This window comes from Verruconis gallopava (genome assembly GCF_000836295.1).
Source record: "Verruconis gallopava strain CBS 43764 unplaced genomic scaffold supercont1.9, whole genome shotgun sequence".
Classification (NCBI taxonomy): domain Eukaryota; kingdom Fungi; phylum Ascomycota; class Dothideomycetes; order Venturiales; family Sympoventuriaceae; genus Verruconis; species Verruconis gallopava.
In genome coordinates this window covers 827,344-848,466 of record NW_015622145.1, presented here as the reverse complement: position 1 = coordinate 848,466, position 21,123 = coordinate 827,344, and the positions used below count along the sequence as shown (strand labels likewise).

General features: G+C 51.1%; 8 protein-coding genes and 1 non-coding gene across 9 annotated transcripts; 3 read left to right on the top strand and 6 right to left on the bottom strand.

Annotated features, from left to right (window-relative positions):
* Positions 1-317: 317 nt before the first annotated feature.
* On the top strand, positions 318-3,115 carry PV09_03626 (uncharacterized protein). The gene is made up of 2 exons (XM_016356846.1): positions 318-2,675; positions 2,735-3,115. Exons 1-2 carry the CDS (start codon positions 406-408, stop codon positions 2,877-2,879), a joined length of 2,415 nt encoding a protein of 804 aa, XP_016215639.1. The 5' UTR covers positions 318-405; the 3' UTR covers positions 2,880-3,115.
* On the bottom strand, positions 2,840-5,037 carry PV09_03625 (uncharacterized protein). Its single transcript, XM_016356845.1, has one exon. The coding sequence runs from the start codon at positions 4,876-4,878 to the stop codon at positions 3,058-3,060; it is 1,821 nt and encodes a 606-aa protein (XP_016215638.1). The 5' UTR covers positions 4,879-5,037; the 3' UTR covers positions 2,840-3,057.
* A 336-nt stretch (positions 5,038-5,373) lies between these two features.
* PV09_03624 (uncharacterized protein) lies at positions 5,374-6,828 on the bottom strand (the record flags this gene model as incomplete). The annotated part of the gene is made up of 2 exons (XM_016356844.1): positions 5,374-6,683; positions 6,743-6,828. The coding sequence occupies 2 exons, from the start codon at positions 6,826-6,828 to the stop codon at positions 5,477-5,479; spliced, it is 1,293 nt and encodes a 430-aa protein (XP_016215637.1). The 3' UTR covers positions 5,374-5,476.
* An 878-nt stretch (positions 6,829-7,706) lies between these two features.
* PV09_03623 (uncharacterized protein) lies at positions 7,707-9,596 on the top strand. Its single transcript, XM_016356843.1, has 2 exons — positions 7,707-7,761; positions 7,820-9,596. Exons 1-2 carry the CDS (start codon positions 7,759-7,761, stop codon positions 9,152-9,154), a joined length of 1,338 nt encoding a protein of 445 aa, XP_016215636.1. The 5' UTR covers positions 7,707-7,758; the 3' UTR covers positions 9,155-9,596.
* A 3,768-nt stretch (positions 9,597-13,364) lies between these two features.
* PV09_03622 (uncharacterized protein) lies at positions 13,365-15,032 on the bottom strand. Its single transcript, XM_016356842.1, has 2 exons — positions 14,547-15,032; positions 13,365-14,489 (listed from the first exon to the last, which is right to left on the bottom strand). Exons 1-2 carry the CDS (start codon positions 14,702-14,704, stop codon positions 13,478-13,480), a joined length of 1,170 nt encoding a protein of 389 aa, XP_016215635.1. The 5' UTR covers positions 14,705-15,032; the 3' UTR covers positions 13,365-13,477.
* Positions 15,033-15,045: 13 nt separating this feature from the next.
* Positions 15,046-16,328, bottom strand: PV09_03621 (uncharacterized protein). The gene is made up of 2 exons (XM_016356841.1): positions 16,221-16,328; positions 15,046-16,158 (listed from the first exon to the last, which is right to left on the bottom strand). The coding sequence occupies exons 1-2, from the start codon at positions 16,258-16,260 to the stop codon at positions 15,245-15,247; spliced, it is 954 nt and encodes a 317-aa protein (XP_016215634.1). The 5' UTR covers positions 16,261-16,328; the 3' UTR covers positions 15,046-15,244.
* A 521-nt stretch (positions 16,329-16,849) lies between these two features.
* On the top strand, positions 16,850-18,644 carry PV09_03620 (uncharacterized protein). Its single transcript, XM_016356840.1, has 2 exons — positions 16,850-17,661; positions 17,718-18,644. Exons 1-2 carry the CDS (start codon positions 16,886-16,888, stop codon positions 18,391-18,393), a joined length of 1,452 nt encoding a protein of 483 aa, XP_016215633.1. The 5' UTR covers positions 16,850-16,885; the 3' UTR covers positions 18,394-18,644.
* Positions 18,645-18,990: 346 nt separating this feature from the next.
* On the bottom strand, positions 18,991-19,114 carry PV09_03619. Its single transcript has one exon. It is a non-coding gene; the product is annotated as a tRNA-Arg (tRNA).
* A 186-nt stretch (positions 19,115-19,300) lies between these two features.
* On the bottom strand, positions 19,301-21,080 carry PV09_03618 (uncharacterized protein). Its single transcript, XM_016356839.1, has 2 exons — positions 20,820-21,080; positions 19,301-20,763 (listed from the first exon to the last, which is right to left on the bottom strand). Exons 1-2 carry the CDS (start codon positions 20,981-20,983, stop codon positions 19,875-19,877), a joined length of 1,053 nt encoding a protein of 350 aa, XP_016215632.1. The 5' UTR covers positions 20,984-21,080; the 3' UTR covers positions 19,301-19,874.
* Positions 21,081-21,123: the final 43 nt, after the last annotated feature.

Genomic DNA, 21,123 nt, shown 5'->3' with positions numbered 1-21,123 from the left:
GTGTGATAGCTTGAGTGAAGTATGATCGTGGAACCCCAGAGTCCACAAAGGCAGTTCTTTGTGAGCGTTACATCCCCCAGATGCAAGCTGTCCCGCTCGAGGCAAGCTGTGTAATGGGATTTGTTGTTGTGCGACGGGCAGTCTCTGGAGTCTGGAGGAGCCTGATGAATTGGTCGAGGATCAGGCGCTGTACTGAAACTTGCGCAGCCTGCGTATTTCTGTGTCCGCAGTGCAAAGGACCTGCTTCCGCTGCCGGACATGACGTACTAAGGGCGTGCCCCACTTGCAGTTGTGCCTGGAGGATCACAAACAAGAGTGGCCATACGGTCGTGCAGCTTCCCTTAGCTTCAGCCTTTCAACCCTTCTCTTCTCCGACTTTGAATTTCTCTAGCCACAGCCTACGACATGTCTTGTAAACACGTGGCCGATGCTGAGCTGCGCCCTCCCTCTCCTTCACAGTCAGTATACCGCGAAGACTGTACACAATGCTTCGATAGCATCGACGACCCGGCTGGCCTGGACGTTTGCCTGTACTGCTTCAACGGGGGATGCCCAGACAGCGAACATAACCACTCGCTGTTGCACGTTCAGAGCAGCGGCCATCCCCTTGTTCTTAACATCAAACGCACGCGGAAGAAGGTCATGCGCGAAGAGCCGCCACAGAAGATCACGAAACTTGCCATCGCCGCCGAGACTGAGGAGGATCGGTACGACACAGTGACAGTGGTCAAATGTTACGAATGCGGTGTAGAAGATGTTGCCAGGAGCTCAGGGAAGATTGCAGAAGTTGTTGACGGCGTGCTCAAGGCAAACACGTTTGCGCGGCAGGAGGAGATTAAGGCTTGGGAACAAGAGCTGACGGCGTGCGAGCACACTCTCTGCTTAGAACAGGGCCCCGGTAGACAGATAGATAGCCAATCCCTTGGTAAATGCTCAAAGTGCGACCTCAAGGAGAATTTATGGCTATGTTTGAGCTGTGGCAACTTGGGATGTGGGCGTACCCAGCACGGTGGCCTTGGTGGGAATGGCCACGGTGTGGAGCATACAAAAGAAACATCACATCCGGTGGCCGTCAAGTTAGGCTCTCTGACCGCCGACGGCACAGCCGATATCTATTGCTACGCGTGCGACGAAGAGAGGATAGATCCAGAGCTACCAGCCCACCTTGCCAACTGGGGAATCAACATAAAAGATCGACAGAAGACGGAGAAAAGTTTGAATGAGATGCAAATTGAGCAGAATCTACGATGGGAGTTCTCAATGACGACTGAAGACGGCAAAGAACTGCGCCCAATTTTCGGCCCAGGCTTCACGGGATTAAAGAACTTGGGCAACAGCTGCTATATGAATAGTGTGCTGCAATCTTTGTTCGCCTTTTCTGAGTTCAAAGAGAGATACTTCTTCCCAAATGAGGCGCCACCGGCATCTTCGAAGCCAGCAGAAGATTTGGAAACACAAATGCGCAAGATGGCAGACGGCCTACTCTCGGGACGCTATTCAAAGCCGGACGCAGACATCTTCAGCACGGAATCAAGCCCTGAGGTGCCTCATCAAAAAGGTCTTGCTCCAGCAATGCTCAAGTTTCTCGTCGGTCGAGGTCATGAGGAGTTCTCCACGATGCGCCAACAAGATGCATTCGAATTTCTCCTCCACTTGCTCAAGCTTGTCACTCGGTCTCGGCATCCTGCACCATTGCAGGACCCCGTGGAAGCGTTCCGCTTTATCATGGAACAGCGACTACAGTGTTTGAATTGCAAGAAAGTACGCTATAAGCAGGACGAGCAGGAGAACATTTCTATCCCAGTCCCCATTCGGCGTGTAGCAAAAGAAGAGCGAATGGAAGATGTGAGCACATCGGATGGCAAAGGCGTTAAAGAAAAGGAAAAGGAGAAGGATAATTTTGAACCCGTCACACTCAAGGAATGTCTTGACATCTTCACAGCAGACGAGCACGTCGAGCTCACGTGCCCATCTTGCGGCAGTAAAGATGGTTTCAAGAAACGGAGCGCCTTCAAAACGTTCCCAAAAATCCTGGCTGTAAATGCCCGCCGCTTCGAGCTAGTCAACTGGGTGCCGACGAAGCAGGATGTCCCCGTCATCGTGGACGACGCTCCTTTCGCTTTCGATGCGTATAAATCATCTGGCCTTCAGCAGGGCGAGGAAGAGTTACCTGAAGACGCCGATTCTGCAAACGCGAAAGACAAGTTTGTGCCGAATGAATCAGCACTGGGAGTTCTCGAAGCGATGGGCTTTCCGCGTGTGCGTTGCGAGAAAGCCTTGCACGCAACGGGTAATGCAGATCCTGAAGCCGCTTCAAACTGGCTCTTTGCGCACATGGACGATCCCGATATCGACACTCCGATTGATCTAAGTGGGGGTAGTGGGGGTGCGTCTAGCAATTCAGCGGATCCGGAGAAAGTGCAGATGCTTGAGGGCATGGGCTTCAACGCTCCACAAGCCAGACAGGCTCTCAGAGAAACCGGTGGAGATGTAGAGCGTGCCGTGGAGTGGTTGTTCAGTCACCCCGACGCCGCTGGCGATTTCGGTGAAGGCAATGCTGATGATGCCGAAACAGAAGCTCCCAAGGAAAAGAAAATTCCAGGAAGTGACTCTTTACCGGCAGAGTTTCAGCTTCAAAGCATAGTCTGCCACAAAGGGAACAGTATCCATGCTGGGTAAGTCAGCCTATTTGCATCCTTCTGTGAAGCTGAAATTAACTAATCTGATGGGATAGGCACTACGTTGCATTCATTCGCAAGACAGTGCCAGGAGAGGACAAGCCGTCATGGGTTCTCTTCAATGACGAGAAGGTGGCAAAGGCAGTTGATATCGATGAAATGAAGAAATTTGCATACGTGTATTTTTTCCGGCGTCTGTAGACTGGACTAAGGATTCCATAAGCATGTAGTCGCAAGGTATGAACAGCATGCTAAGATGCACAGGAGGTGTTGTGGGGAGTGAAGATACAACGAAGCATTGCAGGCGTCTTATATGCCCGGCATATCAAGCATTTCGCTATCGTTAAAAGAAATAGTTGTGTGTCTGATTTGAAAACCATTATTCACTCATAGACATGTCGTTCAAGTTCAAACTCTTGATCCTGAGATCAATTTTGCAACCCCAATCACCAGGCCAATTCTTCTTCTTACCGAGCTTTTCTACTGCACGTAGGGCCTTTTGGACACCTTCTGTTAGTAGAATTGAATCAAGATCCGGGCCGAAATCGAATACTATCTTGAGAGACTTCTGAGATTTTCTCAGGTCCTCCTCCTCGTCATCCGAGCTCTTGCCTTTATGCTTTTTGTCCTTCCATTTATCTTTGACTTTGTCCTTCAACTTTTCTTTCACTTTCAATTTCATCTCTCCGTTACTGAGGTCTGCCCTAGACGTTTCTTTATCCACCCATGACGATGTGATGAGTAATTTTTTGCGCCCAGGGGGAACTACGCCAGCAGGATAGACCTCCCCAATAGTAGCAGCAATACGGCCGTAGTAAATGCACCACCAAGAAGACTCAGGGCCAAGCAGCTGCAAAAGCCTTTGATAGAAACTTGCCTCGCCAGGTGGGAGGTCGCTAAGCCCTCCCCATCGTTCACACAGCATCACGCCAAGAGCAGCGCGTTCATCATGAGAAGCCCCGTGAACGCCAGCTAGTGCACCGGTGGTCGTGCTCCGAAGTGCCGCCGCAGACTTGAGATCTTTGTTAAGCGAGTTGTGGATGTACAAGCTTTGTCCCAGAGCCATAATGAGGTCTTTTGCAAGGGAGGGTCCTCCGGGGGATGCGGCTTGAAGCAAATGAAGTAAAGATCCCGTTGAGTCATTGGTGAAGAGAGAGGTCGCCGTAACGAGTGGATGTTCCTCTTTCGTCTTCGCGTCAAAGTCTTTGAACAGGCTACCTTCCCTTACACCACCCTGGGCGAAGCGAACGGTTTTGATGTCCGGAAGTGCGTCGACCATGCATGACACCAGGAGAGCCACAGCGGGCACCTGGGAGGCACGACGCTCTGAGACTCGAAATATGTCGTCATCGGCTGCGGCTGCAGCCTTGACCAGGCTCGTGTCTCGAAAGGTGGCGATCGAGGCTTTGAAGCCATTTATGATTGGGATGGGGTAGGGAGAAACTGGATGTTGTGACATGAGCACAAAGCCCCATCCTCTGAAGCCGCCCCCGGATAGATACAATGTCAGGCCGTCCTCCGTTCCTTGCGTGTCCAGAATCTCTGGTGGTATGGCTATCGTCAACACGGCAGCCTTGAGGTTGGATGTGATCTCGGCTCTGAGGTCATCAAGAGATTTGCCGCCTAGCCTGTTGGCCTCGGTGAGGCGTCTCATCAGCGCCGCCGCGCCGTAAGGCATGCTGACGGAGACAGCGTCGCTCATCCGTACATGACCGTTCTCAGCAACGAGCCAGGTGATCTGCGTGCTTCCGCCGCCGAGGTCCATCATCAATCCTCTGACGGCAGAGAAGCTGCTCACGACGCCCATGGCGCCGACGCGGCCCTCTTCTTCCTTCGCCAGCATTTCGACCGTCCAGCCCGTAGCCTCCTTGATCTTCGCACGATACGCCTCGGAGTTGATCGCCTGCCTCGTGGCCTCCGTAGCCACGATGCGCACGTGCTCGTCCTTGACGCCAAAATCCGCGCAGGTGCGCTTGAATCGAACAAGTGCTCGGATCACGTCCGCAATCACGTCGTCCGGAATGGGGCCTTTCTGGCCGGAGCTCCACTGGGCGTCGTAAAGCGATATGCCGGCGCGATCTTGATAGACGGTCGGCATGATGCGAGCCGTGGCCGGAGACAGATCGGTGATGGAGAATCGTATTCCATTGCTCCCCATATCCACGATCGCGCGATAGTGTTCTGACTTTGCGCGGTCCATACCGAAGTGACGTCGCCGTGAGAGTCGGGAATGCTGTTCATGGGAAATTCAGGCGGCTTCCAAAAAGTGTCCGAAGCACTATTTAGATTGGGTTTCGAACGTTTGGTAGACAGGATTGAAGTTTTCGTTCGTGGCTTGGGAATCTCATTGTGAAAAGTGGGTGGATCTCAGCTTTTCGTCTCTCAGCTCTCGTGTTCTCAGCTGCGCGACGCTGCAGCCGGGGCGCACTACATCCGACGGTGCAATTCTGCTGCTAATAACTATATGCGGAGCGACACAACGGATGGATGAAAAGACGTTGACAAAAGAACATGTTACAGTTCACTGAACAAAGAGGATCCCTTTTGGCTCGGCTCGACACAACGGCGTCAATCTGCTTTATACTACGTCTGTACCTCTGGTCCTGATTCACACATGAAGCTAAGAAAAATTCATGATAGAAAGCAGATGCGTGAATCCGCCATTATTACGATTATTATATCTGATAAGTTTCAACTGTTAAGCTTCAGCTCATTCCTGACCCCAATGTATACAAATATTCCGGGCTGCAAAAGGAGAGCTCAATGAGGACTTTCTTTTTCACACGTGGGTCAATATTTCATAAACTTTTTGTCACCGTCGTTGTGTGCCCCATGACCGTGAAAGTTCTATGATGCTTATATACGGTGGTTGTTACAGTAATAGCGTTGCTGTCAGTGTTTGTAGCTCCCACTGTCGATTGTACAACGGATGCAGAGCCAATTGGCACGATGTCAAGACCAGATGGACTCGTGCTTTTCGTTTCCGATGCAGATGCTGAGGCTGATGATAGGTTAGATGCAGCAGCCGGTGGAATAGAAACCTTTGTTGCATTTGGCGGCGCAATGGTTATAGTGGTGACGATTGCGGGAGGAGTTATCGTGAACACTGTCGGTACAGGTATCCCAGATTCTGAGTCCGTTGCCGATGCTGAATCTGGTGCCGTCGACAACGATGACGCGGCAGATGCGCTGCCGATAACAAAGGTCAACGTTGATGACACTCGTGAATTTGGGACCTGTGACCCTATTGAAGAAAAAGTTTGTTGCGTAGATGATGAGCGGGCTTGTGCAGTGGAACTGGTTGGAGTCACGAGGGGAAATGTGTCTCCATTACTTGGACCAGAATTCGATGTCGTTGCTGGTGATGGCTGCTGAAGTACGTCGGGGGCATTTGATATGGCGGCAAAAGCTGATGAAGAGATTTGAGGAACCACTATTGTTGGAGCTTGTGATGCTGAAGATGCTGCACTAGTAGTACTCAAGATCCTCGGGACGGTAATAGTGACCAACCTTGTGGTAAACAACGTAGTCACATCTTGCGAAGCACCCGAATTGTCGCTAGCAGCTGGTAAAGACGAGGAGAATGGGCCTTGATTCGAGGTAGCCGTGGAAATTAGGCTCTGGGCTCCCGATGAGGTTATTTCTGGTGACTGTGTTGGAGACGGTGACGATCCAGGATTGTTTCCAACCGCTGGTACCGAGCCGACCATGCCTCCAACATTTGAGCTGACAGCTAGAGAAGCGGCAATTCCGTTACTAGATGCCTGACTTGATACAGAAGTTGCCTCTACAGAAGTAGTGTCTGAAGAGGTGCCATTTGCTGCTGCGGAGGAAAATGCTATAGTCGTCGTAGTTGTAACAACTGTTTGTTGAGCAGGTGTTGCAGTTTGGTCAACAGTCGCAAACGGCTTGCCACTCGAATCCTCGAAGGTGATAGTAAGGGGATTCGGATTCCTCTTATGGATGAGCGAGACAGGACGTCCCTCTTGATACCAGCGCAAAGCGCTAAAATTTCTTAGATGCTGGGCTATAACTTGTTTTCCATCAACGCATGTTAAACTTACATGGAGAGCGGATTACCCGTATATATGGGTATAGCGCATGCGCTTTGCGATGCTGCCAGCAGCATAAGGTGATACGAAAGATACATGATCACAGATCAAGCCGTGCAGAGGATTATTAGACAGGAATGCAAATGAAAGAAGAACAAAGGCATAGAAGACGCGTACGTGCACAGTCAGTACATGCTCAATTAGAATAATAGGAAAATGGTAGCTTTTGGTCAAACAAAGAAAAGGTAGACGTATATACGTGACTGCGGCGGTGAGAAAGCCAAACCGATGGCAAAGAGCCGATGGGGCATAGTGAAAGGCATCACGAAATCATTGTTGAAGCCTGGCCAACGACGGTTAAAGGCCAGAGGAATGAACAGGATGCTATGATGCGAAATGAAGACTGTTTCAACAGCAACCCTAGCTCCTTAAAGTAGTGGCAAAATGGATGGACGAAGAACAATGTGGTTGTGGGCGGGTTGTTTCATGGTTAGATCTAAGTTCACCCAAAGTTGAGCGGTGGGCCCGGGATCACGTTGTAAAAGCGAGCGAGACATGCCTAGATCGAATGCAGGCCAGTCATGGAAATCTCTGTTGGCTGGCGATGCGCTCTCAAGTTCGGACTCGTTACGCGCCCATCAGAGCTGTGGTTGGTCTGACAACATGAAACACGGCGCGATGAAACGGAGCCTCCAGGGAAGAACATCTCCCATCTGAACGGGGTTTCTTCGCGCCAAGCACAGCGAGCTCAATTGTGCTCGCCAGAACACTGCGAGGCTGAAGCGCTCTGGTCAGATCAATGTGCATGGTCAAATGAAGATGATAAAGTGAATTAACAGAGATGAGGACGTCGGACATGTGAGAGGGCCTGGATGGTGTAACCTGAGGTGTGGCGCAACCAACCTGTGGCGGCTGACTGTGGCTTTTCTCCAGTGGCTTGCCCCGCTATATTTTTTTTTAGTCTGGCATCACATTCAGTCTCGAAAGCGGACAGAAACCAAATCTTCCATGCGCTCATCTCAAGGACAATGGTACGCCACTGCTCGCTTCTGAATGGCTCCCTGATGTGCTAACGTCACTTGATTCTAGAAAATAAAGGCTCTTGAGCGATCTGCATCGTCGATCCAAGCTCCTGGTTCCAATGTTATCCGCCAACCCAAGAATCTCACCTTGCACCCGTTTGAGCGTGCTCGGGAATATACGCGCGCACTAAATGCCACCAAGTTAGAGCGTATGTTCGCGCAGCCTCTACTGGGCGACTTGGGGCGTGGCCATGTCGACGGCGTATATAAGATTGCCAACGATCCCGTCGCACTCCAGCGACTAGCGAGCGGTTCAGGAGACGGCGTGGTCAAAGTATGGAACTTGGAGGACAGAGAAGAAGTATGGCATGCTCCAGCACACCGCAATATGGTGAAAGGATTGTGTTGGAACCATGATCAAAAATTGCTCTCCTGCGGCACTGATCAGACGATCAAGATGTTTGATCCATACACAGGGGACAAGACAAGTTCGCCTATAGCGACTTGGCTAGGCAAAGAGACGTACACATCCATATCACACCACCGCACGGATACCTCGTTCGCTGTTTCCTCCAGCAGCGGCATTGGGATCTACGACAGCACACGACCATCTGCACCACCCTCTGTAAAACTCCAGTGGCCTACCAGTACTGACACGATCACTGCCGTTTCCTTCAACCAGACTGAAACCTCGATCCTCAACTCGTGCGCCAGCGATCGCTCTATAGTCCTGTACGATCTCCGCACAGGCGGACCAATCTCCAAAGCTACTCTCACACTTGCGTGCAATTCTTTGGCTTGGAACCCCATGGAAGCGATGAATTTCGCAGCTGCGAGCGAAGACCACAACGTGTACATCTTTGACATGAGAAATATGAAGCGCGCTCTCAACGTGCTTAAAGACCATGTCGCGGCTGTCATGGACGTCTGCTGGTCCCCTACTGGCCAGGAGCTTGTGACCGCTTCGTACGACCGGTCTATCCGTCTCTGGAATCGCGACCGCGGCCATAGCAGGGACATTTACCACACGAAGCGGATGCAGCGCGTCTTCTCGTGTGTCTGGACTCCGGACAACAACTACGTCTTATCGGGGTCAGACGACGGCAACATCCGTCTGTGGCGTGCGCAGGCCAGCCAGCGCCAGGGTGTTAAGAGCTTCGCGGAGCGCCAAAAACTCGAGTATGACGAGGCCCTCAAGAAGCGGTATGGACATATGCCTGAGATAAGGCGCATAGCGCGGCACAGACACCTCCCCAAGGTGGTCAAAAAGGCAGCTGGCATCAAGAGAGAGGAACTGGCGGCTATAAAGAGGAGGGAGGAGAACGTACGAAAACATACCAAGAAAGGAGAGACAAAGAGAAGGAGCGAAAGAGAGAAGATGATATTGAGCATCGAAGAGTGATTGGGTTGTTGTCTGGAATGATAGCTTGGTTGAAGCATCAGCCTTGTCTAAAGGTTGCACTTATGCATAGGGAGGGCTCAAAACGTCCAATAGGCAGCTTCGAATGCCGTGCTTTGGGTAACAAGCATAGACTTGTTTAGGCGGAGTCAGTGTTGCTGCACTGGACTCTCCAGTGACCTAGGAGAGGAGCGCCACGCTGGGCCATGTGGCATATAGCATAAGAGCGCCTGTAACCGAAGAAGACTCAAAGGATCTAAATTCGCTGTACTATGACGACGATCCATGTACTTTACATAGCTAGCTACGTGGCCGCGTCCCGCCTTAGGACGGGCGATTGAGCGTATATCGCTCGAGGAAACAGCGCGCTTCCGATGATGCAATCGTAAAACCGCGTTCGCCTCAGACAACCATGACCCTGAAAATAACGAGTGGAACTCCATGGCTTATGCTCTTTACTAATTTTTTTTTCTTCCCCTCAAGCACTTCTTCGCCATCTGGGAAAGCTCAGCTGACGTTTACAGACTGCACTGGTCCTTCTCCATCAGGCAGAACGGCATCTGGATCGGCTCGGCCATGACCCCCCTCGCCACGAGCCGCTCTCTCATCTCGCTCAGCCGCGGCGCCGCCTCGACCTGGCTCCTGTTCTGGCCGCTCGCGTCCTTTGCTCCGCTCCACAGGACCTCCGCGGCGGCGGCGGCGCGCGGCCACACCAAGCGGTCGATGTTGATGGGATCGGCCATCTCGGCCCAGATGTGCGTCTCGCCACCGAGGACGAGATGCTGCTTGTCGGCGGGGATCTGGTCCAGCGGGTCGTACGAGTACATCCAGCGCCAGTTCTTCGTCGGCGAGCAGTAGTCCGCGTACGCGGTTTCTGCGCCGGCGGCCGACGAGGCGCCGGGTATGTAGTTGATCCACGCGCCGCGGCCGCAGTCAAGGTACTACATGGCGTTAATGAGTTAGCTTGAGGCTTCACGTGCCCAAATCTCCATTCTGGCAAACGTACCCAATAGTCATTGATACCGGCAAGCACCTTGTGGCCCGCATTGACAATCTGCTCGATGGCATTTGGTGTGGACCACGCTTGCACCACTACGTCGGAACCGAGAGTGAGGTTCCAAGTTAATAGCATTTCCTCCCAAACGATGGGGGCGAGTCCATACTTGCGCACCTCTTCGTGATTTCGTTCTACAAACTTCTGGATCAGAGGCTGCAGGACGGCGGAGTCGTTTGACCTCACGGTGTCATCAAAGTTGTACGCGTTCACGCTGACTTCGTCGCCTCCGGTGTGGAAGTAGGCGGTGAAGGGAGAGACTCGGGGCAGCAAATCTGAGAACATCGTTTCCACAAAGGAGGTGACGTTGGAAGAGTTGAGCTTAAGGGTACCAGAGGGCGGCTCTAGTGAGACCTGGTCCCAGTCTGGCTGCACGTTAAAAGCCGCGATGAGCTCTGGATGCGAAAAGGCGATAGAAGCCGTGTGACCTGGCATATCCGTCTCCAAGTACACCTCAACGCCCTGCACGGCGCCGAACTGCTGGAGCTCACGAACGTCGGCGGGCGTGTATACTAGGTCCTTCCGATACGCGCCCTTGGCGGACAGCTCTGGAAGCGCGGGTATCACGAGAGGCCATGACTGCGAATCCGTGATGTGCAAGTGAAATCGATTCATCTTGTTGTACGCCGCAGCGTCGATCATCTTTTTGATAACTTTCACCGGGAAGTAATTTCGCGAGACGTCCATATTGATTCCCCTGTGCACAAACATCGGTGCGTCGGTGATGGAGACGGGCGCGTACGGCGTATACACACCGCCCTCGGAATGTTGATAGAAAAGCTGCGTGAAGGTCGTCAGGCCGCGTGCAAGGCCAATTGAGGATTTGGCAGTGATGGTTGCGGCTCCAGAGCTTGGTAGTTCCAGGGTATAGGACTCGTCAACTTCGCCGGCGGTAGGCTTCACGATACCCGCAGGATCGGCACCGGTCAGCGTAAGCCTGATGCTGGAAACGAACGTCTTATCAGCCGTGGAAGGTTCAAAGTCCGAGTTTCTGGGATGAAACTTCCACGGCACAAAATTCTGCTGGAATAAGGTATTAAGAGTCTTCTGGACGGCAAAGGAAACAATCGCGCTTCCGAAAGCTGTAGGGTCAGTGGTGTTTGGTCCGCCATAGTACTGCGTGTTCATGTAATCAGCTTCTAGCCTCGAAACGCCTTCAAACAAGCTTTGAACAGTGAGCGCGCCTACTGAAGGTATCCCGTTCGTGACGATCTGCACATTCTGGGCAATCCACAGCGTGTCATTTCCCGACGTGTACGAGACGGGGGCAGGCCATATTGCAAGTACGAAAGTGGCAAGGAAAAGAGGCGAAAACAGGTGCACAAAGATGGACATTTTGAAAGCGACACTGTCGACTCTTGATGCAAAGAGCCGGATTCAAAGGACCACAATCAAGAGATGGGGTAGAAATACAGTGTGGAGAGTCTGGGTTTGGATACTCCCTCCCGCGCTGGCTACCACTCACTCAGTTGTAGTGCAGTGGAACATTGATTAAAGACTGAGGTGTTGGAGCATTCAGTGTAGCTCGTTCAAGCGATGCTCATGTGGTATACCATCCCAGTGTGTATCCTTGCCTTGTGTGACCCAGCTGCAATGGGAGCGTATTTCAGCAACGATTCCAGGGCCGGTGGGACGTGTGTTCCCGCTCCAGATGGAGGAGACGTGAAGAAAGTGGGTGGACTGAGTATAGTTCCTGGGTTGGTTCTCAATGCGTACAAGCGTGCAAGCTGCAAGGTGGTATCGTAGGGACGACAATCCTGAACTGCAACCTCACCGGTGCAGATAAGGCGGACGGGCGGATCACGCGTGGATTCGGGCCGGATCTGCGCAAGATCAATCACGAGTGGGATACTTCAAGGCCACAGCACTAAGCACGGTTCTGCCGAGGCAGCTTTGAACAAACAGACGCCGATGGGATGGAAGAGTGAAAGGTTGTTTTGACGGTGGTTGGATTTAGGTTTTCGTGGCTGGGGCCTTCACTGTTAGTGTCGATCACACTCCAAGATTGCTGCGTGCAGCTGACACATCCCAGCAAGACATTACATTTGCCCTTCGTCTCGGATGCTACGTCCGCGGGGGGAGGTGTTTCTTCGCGGCAAGCAAAATGGAGCTGGCTATCAGGACGTCTCTTGACGCAGCAGTCCATCATAGAGTAGCTGTCGATCCCTACATGCTTTTGGAACCCACCATCGGCGTTGCATTGAGGCCAGACATTAACCGTGATCGCACCTAGGGTTTCGCAGTTTGGTTTCATGCCGATCCTCAGAGCCATCCAAGCGATCTCTACAGCTTCATTTCAACTGAAAACTGAACATGCGTTGTTCACACTCAAGCCTGGGAAAAGACGATGGGTTGGCGAACTGCGTGAATGCATGTAGCCAAACATTTGACAGGACTTCGATCGCTGGCTTGCTTCTTGGTGGGCCGAACCATGTTGAAAAAAAAGCAAAAAATCCTTCTACTATGACTAGGTGCCTGTACGCTGTGTCGAAAGAAAAGGAGATTACTACATCGCAAGAAATATAGGCAGTTTTTCATTGGAGCCCATCTATGTAACCATAGAAGGCAAAGTTGTTGAGCAAAAACTGGATGCGGGAGATTAAGCTCATCGTGCTGCAAGTCCTTCTCATGATACACCCAAGCTAGATGTAGATTCTACTTGGAGCAGAATGCACCACAAGTCAATTCGCTCGAACTCGGTGAAAATGGAGCGCTGAACCCAAGGTAAGAGCCAATCAGTTGGATCAGAATGGGCGGTGGGTTTCAAAATTTCGAAGATATGTCGACTGTTCAGTCGTCGCTATACCTCTTAAATAACAATGGGTGGCCATCATCAATGTCTCGGTAAGAATGCAAGAGGAAGATATCAGCATGATCGACAGGATGCACAAAAATCATCTTGATCTGGAATGAATGCTATTAGGTGCACAGCATTCGTTGTGTTAGCTTACTATCTGTTCCCCTTTCGATCCTGCTTCATTGATGCTGATGAAAATGTGATATTGGCATTCTCGAGAAGCGTTTCCCACTAAAAAGGGGTATTTGCTTTGGTCTTGTGTTCTTGATTCAAGCTACGCAGCAATTTGAAGTCAGTGAGCAAATTCTCACCCACTCGGTGCGAATATTTTTAATCTTAATTTAATTTAATTTAATTTAATTTTTTCTTTTAAAAATATCACACACCGAGATTCGACGGCAGCCGTACCGCATGGCAGTACATTTTACAGCGCAAAACTATGCGAACTTTGAGTTAGAGCAGCGCCGTTCAGCAACTACCGGGGCAGCAGTTTATGTTGCTGTTTGCCCCACTTGTGCTGATTGTCAAGCTGGTCGAACTTCTGCGAGTTCGCAGCCTTCGCGTAGGCCCATTCCCTCGCCCTGCGTGCGACGGCCTCGCTCCTTTGTGCCTTTTTCTCGGCAAGAACAAGCGCGTGCTTCTGTTGGTCCGAAATGCCTATGATACCCATTGCGTCGCGACGGACCAGCTGCCGGCCTGGCGAGTGTTGCGACTCTGGCGTCAATTGCGGTGGCTTGAGACGTGGTCCAACGTCAAGCGACGATGATGCCGCGTCTTCGGGAGCTTGGGACAAAGCGGAAGTCACCAGAGCACCTTTCTTAGGCGCCCTCCTCGTCGTGGCGGCGTGTCTCGAGCCGATGACCTTACCAGAGGCAAAGCGTATCTCGGTCGCCGACAGTTGTGTCGTGCCTTCTTGTTCGACGCCCAAACCACTGCCATCACTGTCGTCTCCATATTCCCAGAAATCAAGAAGCTCCGGCTCCCGGTCCAAGTTCAAGAGACAGTGACCCTTGTCTCTCATGTGACTCTGTATGCTCTGGGTCGACGACTTCATAGCACCGCAATAGAGACATTCGTGCCACACGCGCACTTCAATGGCCAAGTATTCAACGAGGCTCTGGATGTCTACTACACAATCTGGATCTGGAATGGTTAAGCCGTGGGATAAACACATGTGCTCGAGGTTCTCTCCAAAGCCGACTTCATCGCCTGAAAAGCTCAGGTTACAGAATAGGCACTGGAAAGGTGACGTGCTTTGCTCATCCTCGCTTGGTGAGCTCATTTCGTCGGAGCCATCTCTCTCGGAAATCTCTTTTTCCTCATTGCTACTTGCGCTGCTTTCCGGTGCGATTCTAGCTGACGCCTTTCTGCTTGATGATTTTCTAATCGATCCTTTGCTGCTATCAGTATTCTTTTCATTGTTCTGGTCAAACTCGTCGAACGAAATGGGCGGCAACGATGCGATGCGCCGCTTGATGTTGTACAAGCTTTCGGGAGTCAGTTATCTTGAAGTATAGACCACCGGACACCTAGCTCTCACGTACTGCCATGGTTCTTTCATATGCGCGCGTTGCTCTTGCCCATCACGAAACGAGGTCTGGCACGAGTTGCACAAGTAAGCGGTCGACGGGGCCCGTGGTAAAGAATGCTTAGATCCATTGTCGACATCAATACTTAATTCGTTTCCTGTTGTATCTGGCATTGTCTGAGTACTAGCTTTGAGGAAATTCAGAAAAGTCCAATATCAAGTGAATCGTTTGCAGCGATAGTGGATGAGCTCGTTTGTGGTCTACGAAGTATGCGCCCTTGGCCTTGATATACACGTGAACCTGTTTCAAAGCAGTGTGTCTTAACATGAAGGTTTCAGGCACAGCCATTAGGGATGAATCATAATTTGAGGATAGGCTGGTACGGACGCCGAATTGCCGTGCAGCCATTCGTTCACGAATTGCTTCGCCGAGTAGTTCGAGGTCGGCTCAGAATGATTCATCGGCACTTGACCATTCAAGGAAAGGCGTTTGTGCCCCGCCTCAAAGTCAGTCAGGCTGTGGAAGGAAGATTCACGCATCGTTCCCGTCATCATGCGTCCTCATCTTAAATTCGATCGCCTTAAAGTGCTATCAAACCCACCGCTGCACGCGAACCCTTGCGTATCGATAGGTCGAAATGACTCGGACGGCGTGAAAATAAATGTACACACGTCGAGCTGAATCCCGACGATTTCCCTCGTAATCTACTCGATTCAGGTCTTTTTCTTCTTGCCTGCTGCCTTCGCGCCTGCGCCAACGCTGGCCGTCTTTCTCAAGTTTTCTTCACGTTTCGTGCTACTCTTTGGTGTTGTTTTGCCAGCTAACATGTCTTTGCTCGAGTACAGGCTTGCCTGCAGCCCGTACTCATTGCCCGAGCCAATATCAAGGTAGGTATAGGCATCGCACTTGTAATAAATGCCCCTTTCGTGCTTCTGCAGTAAATCCATCTTCTCCATAGACTGCAAAACACGTTTCACATCTTCTTCGTCATTGAAGTCCTTTGTGTAGACACAGATGAGGCGAGTGCTCCCATCTGTGGCGATCTTCGCCGCTGTTCCCAGTTTTCCCTTGACAACGCCCTCAACAACGCGCTTCCACATTGCAGAGGCGTCCTCCTCGGCTGGGAAGAGCATCCACTTCCCTGAAGTCATACCAGTTTCCTTGGCCATAGTCAAAATATCGTCTTTGAGCTTGTCACGGGCTGGTTTCAATCTTCTTGTGATAGTTGCTGGAGCAGCGGCTGGGTTTGCATTGAAGAGATGTTGCTTCTCGTCTAGATAGGCTGAGAGCAAACGCGGAGCTCGTTGCATGAACAGCGCATGGCGATGTTCAGGTTCAGAAGCTTCCCGCTCTGCGTATGGATTGGCAACCCAGATCCACGGACCAACTCGAGTACTTCCTAGAACGGGGAGCCGTGTGACAAAGTCATCTACCGTTTCGTGGAGCTGCCATGCACATTCTTCGCCTTCGTAACGGTTGTGCAGGCTGCCATCCGGGATATCCGGCTGGTCCTCCTGAGAGGCGGGGCCAAAAATAACGTTGAGATCGCGGCCATGGCTGTCCCAATACTGTTCTATATCCAAGTTTTCGACTTTTTCCTCGAGTGCCTCGACATAGCTTGCGTCTCCTTGTAATACTAGTTAATATCGTATGCACGGCTTGCCCCGGTGAGACAGCATCCATTCGCACCGTAGAAGCTCGAATCGTCAGAGAAGTAAGCGTCACTCATTGTCTGGTTCTCTCGAGAAGCTACAACGGCTAGATCAGTTAGACATGCTCAAGCAAGCGGAGGATTTGCCGCCGTTGAGTGTAGAAGTAGCTCTACGATGCATGGGCTTGAAGCTTGGACCCACTTCAGCCTAAACTCGAGCGGAGCTGAAGACCAGCGCTTGTGATTGTCTATCGAAATACATGCATATTCGATGTTTTTTGACCGCGAATCTGGTGTTTCCTCGTTGCAATTGACGCTGTGATTGTGCTAAGTATAGCCATGTAGATATCTGCCTTTGCGATTTGCTCTATGTGGAACCCAACACGGCGTCTCTTCTACGGGATGATTGAACGCTGACCTTCAACGTTAGGCGACGTTGAAGTCAGAATTTGGAACCAAGCTTTTCGGTTTTCTTGGAACCAAATAGACCTGGAGAATTGTTCGAAATTCGATCTCATAGCAAATGGTGGCGTAAGAAGTTGAGAGAGATCTGCCCCCACTGATCTAAGGCTGGGTCCTGATCCCTGCACCGACGCGTTTCGCGACTTCGCGCACGCGTCTATCCGTCTCCATTACGGTTCCGCTTGCAGCGCCGTTCACTCCAGACCTTCACATAGTCAATTACCTGCAAGTTGTGCTGACGATGCCTCATGCAGAGTCTCCAGAGGCCATGGAGGCCGATTCGACTTCTCAGCAGAATCTCGAGGCCATATTTGACGATGACGACTCCTCGGACGAATTCACATCTTCTGCGCCGGCGGCGACGGCACCGTCTGCGGGACCTGTCCAGGCCGCGTTCACAGACAGCGAAGTGATGCGTGCCTTCTATCAGCGATTGCTACCATTCAGGTACCTTTTTCAATGGCTGAACCATTCGGCGGCGCCGACGAATGACTTCATGCATCGCGAATTCGCATTTACTCTCCCGAACGATGCATATCTGCGATACCAGTCCTTCAGAAATGCAGATGAGCTACGCAAACAGTGCATGCAAATGATCCCTTCGCGCTTTGAAATTGGTCCCGTCTATTCAACCAACCCACGAGAGCGAAAGACCTTGCGAAAAGCATCCATGTTTCGTCCTCTAAGCAAGGAGCTCGTCTTCGATATCGATCTTACGGACTACGACGGTATTCGAACATGCTGTACGGGTGCGAAAATCTGCAGCAGGTGTTGGCAGTGGATACCAATGGCTATCAAGGTTGTCGAAGCTGCATTGCGAGACGACTTTGGCTTCAAGCACATTCTATGGGTGTACTCCGGTCGAAGAGGTGCACACGCTTGGGTTTGCGACAAGAAAGCCAGGGAGATGAGCGATGATCGGAGGAAAGCCATTGCGGGATACCTCGAGCTGCTGAAGGGCGGCGACAAGGGTGGAAAGAAGGTTAACTTGAGACGGCCGCTCCACCCGCATGTCGAGTATGCCAAAGTTCCGACCTGCTCGATCATGCAGACAAGCTAACTCGGTACTGCAGACGAAGCCTCGACCTTCTTCGCGAACACTTTAAGACTGATATTTTGCAATCCCAAGATCCATGGGAGTCTGCCGAGAAATATCCCGATCTTCTCGCTCTTCTTCCTGACTCGACTCTAAACGCAGCCCTCGCCTCCAAATGGGAATCCTCGCCCGGCCGCTCCTCAACTCAAAAATGGAACGACATCAAGACTGAGGCCGAGTCCGGCGTCTCGGCGAAACTCGATCAAGACGCGCTCAATGACGCGAGACAGGATATTATTTTAGAATACACATATCCGCGACTTGACGCAGAGGTCTCTAAAAAATTGAACCATTTGTTGAAGTCTCCATTCTGCGTGCACCCAGGTACAGGCCGAGTTTGCGTGCCGATCGACACACGCGACAATAACGTGGAGAATTTTGATCCATTCGATGTCCCTACCGTGACAGAGCTACTTAGCGAGATTGATGAGTGGGACGCAAAGAATTCAAATGTTGATGCAGAAGGAGACAGTCAGATGGCCTCGACAGACGCCTCTGACGCTAGTTCTTCTGCAAAGAAGGTGCAAGACTGGGAGAAGACGAGGCTAAAGCCGTACGTGGAATACTTTAGACGCTTTGTGAACAATCTACTCAACGACGAGATGAAGAGCGTAAAGAGGGAAAGAGAGGATGCGGAGCCCATGGAGTATTAATGATACGAGAGTTTAATGACTGCAAGTGCAACGCGATACCACTCAGTTTATTGTGGGTGAGAAACATTATGTACTGTTCACGTTAATCACCTTCGTTCTTCCGAAGTATACTTTTCCAGCTGGCCTGTAGCAGCACACCAGTCAACTTCCGACCTATTATCAGGACATGGTGCCGATGAAATATCATTCCTCAGTGGCAAATCTTTTTTCAGTTCATCATGGCTTTCTATAAATACGGCAAATTGAACAGTCCGAAATCACGTCTTGTGTGTTCCACGTGCTGGGAAATCCCGTGGCGCAACAAAACTTTCGTGCCAAGCCGTTGATACAATTCTTAGTCTCCAGCCAGAGCTGCGGACATGGGACTCCTTGAGATCGTGTTCAAGCTGTTGAAATAGGATAGATGTAAAAGAGTAAATGGACACTACCTTGGGTATCCTGCAATAGGGCACTTCTACCATGCCTGAGCGGTGACGAAAGAATCAACGCCAGTTTGTGGACAACAACATTGGACGCGCTGGTGTCCAAAGGCTTAACTTGAGAAAATAAAAAATCAAAGAAAAAAAAAAGAAGTGTGATAAATTGTCAAAAAAAACTTGCACTGACCGCGAATCGAACGCGGGGCCCATCGATGCTAGGTAATGTCAGTATGCCTATTAGACTTGCTTAGAGCGAAAGTTCACTTACGCAACGATGGATTTTACCACTAAACCACCAGTGCTGAAGAGAGGTTCTTGAAGGTCCAACGATTGTTGCAGATCAATTATCAACACTATTTAGAGAACAAGTTTGGAGTCATGGCGTTAGACTAGATTCCAATTCAAGTTCCTCTGCCCTTTCGTAGGCTTTCTGAGCATTTTAAACATGCATTGTGGCATCTTTGAACGATAAGAACAGAACACTTTAAGCTCAGTACAAAAGTTCCTAGCACGCTAGCCTAGACGTAGACAACATATTTCAATCAGGAATCACACGCTCCAGTAGAAGCCGATTGCAAGCATTTGAAGAGCCCCGGTTTGTCGTCGAATTAAAGACTTGATATTACATACGTCCCGAATCGAGTCGAAGGACACCAAAAAGCCGGGCCTTTTGCCATCAAAGGTTTCGGCATGGTTGGGCGGGAATTATTCTCCGTCGTACCGCGCCTGGCTGCACATTTTAGACGTAGCTCTTGTCTACCTTATCAAAGAGCAAGATGGAGAGCCTTCCTATCGAACAGTGAGCCATCCCAGCTCCTGAGCCTGAGAAGATATCACGTAGGTCGACATGTCGCCTAGAGCCAATGTGGCCTGCATTTAGATTCCAGCTTACGCTGAAATATGGTCAGCAGAGTGCCTGTGATCCCCACCAGTGCTCAGCCTGTCCCTTTAATTACTATTTCGAGCATTCAAGTGCTTTTTTCCGGGGCGACGCAGGTCACGCATGGAAATGTACCTCGCGATCCCACCGTCTATTTTTTGTCGATTATGTGTTTTAAATTTTCATGATCCCATAACCGCTCTCACGTCCCAGATGAGCACTCTTTCATCCCACCCACAGCTTGCGCACCAGCCCTCGGCACCGAAGAGGCACCAATCAACGCCAGTCGCGAACTCAGTATGTCGCCCCATCCGTCCAATCTCTCGACCACCTCCGAACGCCATGGGATTGCCCAACTCCGCCTTGGCACCGAGCGCAGTGCCGTCCGTCCACACCCTGCAAGTCATATCATAGCTGGCGCTAAGCAAAACGTCGGACAGATGGGGACTCCACGCGATGCGTCTGATGGCGTAGTCGTGTCCCGGAAGCACTGCAAGAGGACCCTGGCCAGGCATACGCATGTCGAATGTCCGTATCATTCTGTCAACCCCTGCGGTCGCTATAACTGTGTCCCTGTATTTGTTCCAGTCGTGCGTTAGACACTCGGATGGCGGAATGGCCATGGCAGGGGCCATTCCGGGCCGTGCTTTTGGAGGAGTGTGTATCGGTATCGATTGGATAAGGTGATTTGCTGCCGAGGCCGGCGTTCGAAGATCGAATATTCGAAGGTGGCTGTCGGCGCTGACGCCGGACAATATACTTGGCGAATGAGGCGAGAACTGTGCGCTATATGTACATGAGTGCGTCGGCAATGTCAGAATGCTCGCTGGCATGTTCGGATTCCATATCCGGATGGTTCCATCCCACGAGCTCGAGAGAAACGTTTCCTTGGTGACCAAGTTCCAATGCACGGCGAAAACCTCCCGCCCGTGCTCCTGCCACGATTGTATGGGGAACCGGTCAAGCGATATGTCAAATAGCTTTACGCTTCCGTCGCCACAAGCAGTTAGGATCTGATTCTCATGCGCCTCGGACCATGTGGTATCGAATAGGGAATCTTGGGTGTCGAACCTAGTAGCGCTTAGTATTTCTCAACGTCGCCATCTGTTCCGACGCCCTTGACTGACCACTTCTCTGTAACAATTCCGTTGGCCGTCAATCCAAGTATGTACAGTCTGCCATTTCCCACCAAGCCGAAGTTCGCAGCTCCAGCCACGGCAATTCTCGAGTCGAAGAAGGGCGAGTACTTGACACTATAGCCTTGGTAGCCTTGTGTCCGAAACTCAAGCATGTTGAAGGCATATAACACACGACTGTCGAAAGTGTTGCTCACTCTCAGGTGCACATGTGTAATAAGTTCTAACGACGCAAGCAGCGTGAGGTCCGGCTGCTCACATCGTATCGATTAACCTTGTCTGCCGAGGTCCGTGT